The 4,152-nt window shown below is 33.2% G+C and overlaps 1 protein-coding gene across 1 annotated transcript in view; it reads right to left on the reverse strand.

Annotated features, from left to right (window-relative positions):
• Positions 1–344: 344 nt before the first annotated feature.
• The window catches only part of LOC127652930 (germ cell nuclear acidic protein), a 5,947-nt gene continuing 2,139 nt past the window's right edge, over positions 345–4,152 (reverse strand). Inside the window, exons 2-6 of the mRNA XM_052139387.1 lie at positions 2,963–3,024; positions 2,655–2,723; positions 1,254–1,305; positions 1,103–1,139; positions 345–967 (exon numbers count right to left, since the gene is read on the reverse strand). Coding sequence (XP_051995347.1) covers positions 922–967; positions 1,103–1,139; positions 1,254–1,305; positions 2,655–2,723; positions 2,963–3,024 — 266 coding nt within the window. The 3' untranslated portion in view covers positions 345–921. The remainder of the gene's footprint in view (positions 968–1,102; positions 1,140–1,253; positions 1,306–2,654; positions 2,724–2,962; positions 3,025–4,152) is intronic.

Below are 4,152 nucleotides of genomic sequence, written 5' to 3' on the forward strand. Positions count from 1 at the left end.
CCATCAGGCGTTTTAAACCTTTACAGAACCAGGGTCTCACCTGAGACCTTAGAGAACACTAATATAAAAATCTAGATTTTACGGTAACACTTTATAATAACTTTCATTAAAACATTACCTAAATTTATATTACACCAACACCAGAATCAGATCATTAGTTTGTTCATTCAAATAGTTAGAAATGCCATGAAAATTCCATGTTTTTTATATGTTCCACACAAACCCCCTGCAGTACCTTTACAGACTGCTTTACATAAAAAAACATATTAATAATAAATATCATTATATGTGAATAAATGAAGATAATATACATTATATTCATTTTAACCTTTTTAATTTTAAGTCAATTTCTTGAAATCCACAGTGTTTTATCCTTATAAAATAAAAGAGATGAGCTTCTAGAATACTACCGCATTTGTTATGTAGGCCTATAACTGTTATTATATTAACTATAACATGAATAAAGAAAGCGGGACAATCTAAAAATTGTATTAAAATCATCTTAAAAAGACTGATCAAGTGTAATGCATACTTGATAGTATTCTGACAGTGCGAATACAGCATGTCTAAACAGATTGGATTTACACATATATAAAACGTACCATCATTTTATTCCATAACACCCAGTAGTGTCAAAACAAAGTTGGATTTTCATTTACAATTCATATTTTAGGGTAACAACAAACCTGTTTAAAAGGAAACATGTTATTCTATTTAAGTAATTTAATTTAAGGTAATTAAATTATTTTAATCCCACATATATTTATCGACCAGAGCTTAGCATGGTATGTGATCAGATTAAAAAGAAAAAAATAACTTAACGACAATGAACATATTACTACAATAGAAATCCTAAAGTGTGTAAAACGCAACGCCCAATTGAAGGATCCTTTTTTGGCCACATGGTGGCGACGAGTGGGCTTAGTTGTCGTCATCATCGTCGTCATCAAAGACATCTGCGACAGTCCTGAAAAAAGAAGGGAAGAGGATTCATCCGGTCGTGAATTACATGATTATTACATTGTAACAACTCAGTGATATCATTCTAATACCACTCAATAACCTTAAATGTTTTACAGTTTGCAGGGAAATATTATCTTACTTATAGATGGATCCAGTTACTGAGTCAATGAAACCACCTATGAAGATAAAGAAAAAATAAATGTGATGAGTTTATAAGAAAATCAGTCTGATCAACAATCTAAACAACAAAAATAGTGCATATCATCTTTTTTCTACAGTATGTCTCTTACCTGGCTGACAGAGGGTCTCACAAGCAGTACAGATGTAGCACTTTCCACAGTCCTGAAGAGAATATAAGACAGATAATGTGTAAAAATGTATCCTCATATTTTCATGATGTGAATTTGTCAATAATAAAATTTGTGTGAGTGTGTAGTGAAATAAAACACCACATATGTAGGCCATAACCATGTCTTTAACAATGGGGGATGGTCATTTTTGGTTGTTAAAATAGTAAAGTTGCTGAATGCTATACATTTTGGAATAAATGCTCTAAATGTAATAATATTTATTTAAAAATATACTCTGTATTTTGACGTTCACGCAGTAGATTCAACTAAAACATATAAGTATATAAATAACAGGCATGTCCACACTTCACATAAACTAGATTTGTGCAGTGCCCATAAAGGAAATCACCTAATAGCCTGAAATACATAAAATGGCAAGAACTGAGAAATATATTAAGATTAGGGCTGTCTATTTAACACGTTAATAAAAAATAATGCAATTAATCATGTCCCCAGATCATAATAATGAAGATTCCTGAGCAATTCAAGCTTAAAGTACCACCTGTTTTCTCCAGGGGGCAGTAAACAAAACTTTAGCTGTATAGGCAACACGCAGCTTATAAAGAGAACAAATCATCCCTTTAGAAGACAGCACAACACGAGGACACATTCTTGTGTTTGTAACAAACAAACACCAATCAGAGAACCGCGGCCAACAAAGCCTGCCAAACATGTCCAGTTCATGGTTTACAACACTTTTATGGAGGATTTTATGAAAAGCCTAGGGAAAACATTTGTGTGAAAAATACTTCAGGAACCCAGATGGCTGAATAGGTGAGCAGGCACTGTTGCATTCTATATGCATACAGTCACTTTTTGTCTGAGTGTTAAAACTGCTCCGTTAATGTTTCAACATTCACAATTAGGAATAACATTATAAATGACCTATAGATTTTGATATTTTCGTTCTGGAACAAATACATTTTACGTAACTAGTTTCAACAGGATATGATGTTGCGAGCGAGGGCTTCTGGTTTTCATAAATAATAAATCAAAAATAATATTGTAGTCAAAATGTTATAATATACTGTCTACTCACTTTCCTGAAACTATAAAAACATGCAGCTATTAAATGTGTAATCTTTGTATTAAGCCAAGAGGTCAGTGTGTGACATTTCAATCTTCTATTGGTCATGCTTCTTCTCGAGTTCACCAAGCTTAAACATTCGTCCGCAGCAGAAAACTAAATTTCTTTGAATTTGGAAGCATTTAAATGGAGTGCTTAAATGGTTTATCTCAGTGAGCAGTGGTACAATGTTTTCTGCATTGTTGTGTTTTGGGTTGTTTAGTAACTGTGTGTTGAAGTCTAGCACATGTGTGTGTTTGTGGTGGGTTTCTCACGTCGCAGTAGTCGCAGTGTTCTGAGTCATCTCCCTTTTCACATGGGCACTTATCGCAACTGTCGCAATGCTGAGTGGAAAGAGACAGGAGAAATTATATCAAGGGATTAATAATCAAATAATTGTTAGAATCAAAGAATTTTGAATCTGTATTAAAAGGTTTGTGTCACTGTGGTTTGTAGGAAGCTATTTTAAAAACCAGACAATGATGTAAGACACACAGTAAAAGGCAGAAAGAAGAATGAAGGCATAATTAGAATACAACTCATAGTGCAATTAATTGTATTAATAAATCTCAGTGTTTCCTACCTCACAGTGGGCACAGAATGAGCAGATGGATCCTGCATGATAATCATCATCATCATCATCATCTGAAAGAAATTTGGTCAGCCATTGTTTGTTTATCATTATGTATTTATATAAGTATTTATGGAGTTTTGTGAGTAATGCAATGATGGGTTAGTTACTGTAAGTAGGATCAGAATGAATTAATCCTACTCTATCCCACTCGCTTTCTGACACACACATACAGACTACATCTATATGTGCACCTTGGACAATATCATCAGGAGGATCATATAAAGAAACTGTAACAAACATGTATAAAAACTATACAATTATTGTAAATTTTTCTAAAGCTTTGAAATCATATCACATTTCACAAAATATTTTGAGCCTTAAAATGCCTTCATGTTTGTATTTATATACAAACCACTTTATGGACTTAATTTATAAATTATTTCTATTTTTAAATGTATAATATCCAAGAATTTAGTAGTTCTAAAAAAGTAGTTTCCAAATAGTCATTCGTTAACACATTCAAACTGCCTGTTCTTTTGAAGCTAAAATAACAGTGTTAACAAAAATTACACCGTGCAACACAGGATCATTTGATTTATTCGTTTCAGAGTGGGATTAAGAGATGTGATACTTTGTTCAACACACCATTGTTCTGTTTATCATGATGACACACCAGATATTACACTAAACAGAGAATGGAAAAACAAACACCAGAAAAAATAAAATAAAAAGCATACAGTAACAGAAAAAGGATTCAGTCTAAACAGTCATAATCTCACATTTCCTGATAGTTGCTGTATTTCCTGTTCCCTTGTGATACTTCCTGTTTGTGTATGTGGAATATCAACATGACTAAGGCAATTATGAAATAAAAATCTCTCTCTTTTGCTACCTCCCCGTTGGCATCTGTGCTGCTGCAGCTCTCACTGTAAAAATGTAAAGATACTCAAGACACTACTTGGGGTTCCTCAGTTGTCACAGTGGCAGAACCCTCTGCAGAACCTTTACTGAAGGAACTATTTACAATCTTTAGAGTTCTTACAGGAAATAAAATTAAGTTACTCAGAGAACTGAAAGGGTGTCTGAGCAAACCCAGATAGTGCCTCAAGTATCTTTACATTTTTACATTGATTATTTCTCCTTAAAATAGTCAGTACATGCTGTCCTTAACTGCTAACTGTGTGTTTCTGGGACTGCTG

This window comes from Xyrauchen texanus, chromosome 12, assembly GCF_025860055.1.
Source record: "Xyrauchen texanus isolate HMW12.3.18 chromosome 12, RBS_HiC_50CHRs, whole genome shotgun sequence".
Taxonomy (NCBI): Eukaryota; Metazoa; Chordata; class Actinopteri; order Cypriniformes; family Catostomidae; genus Xyrauchen; species Xyrauchen texanus.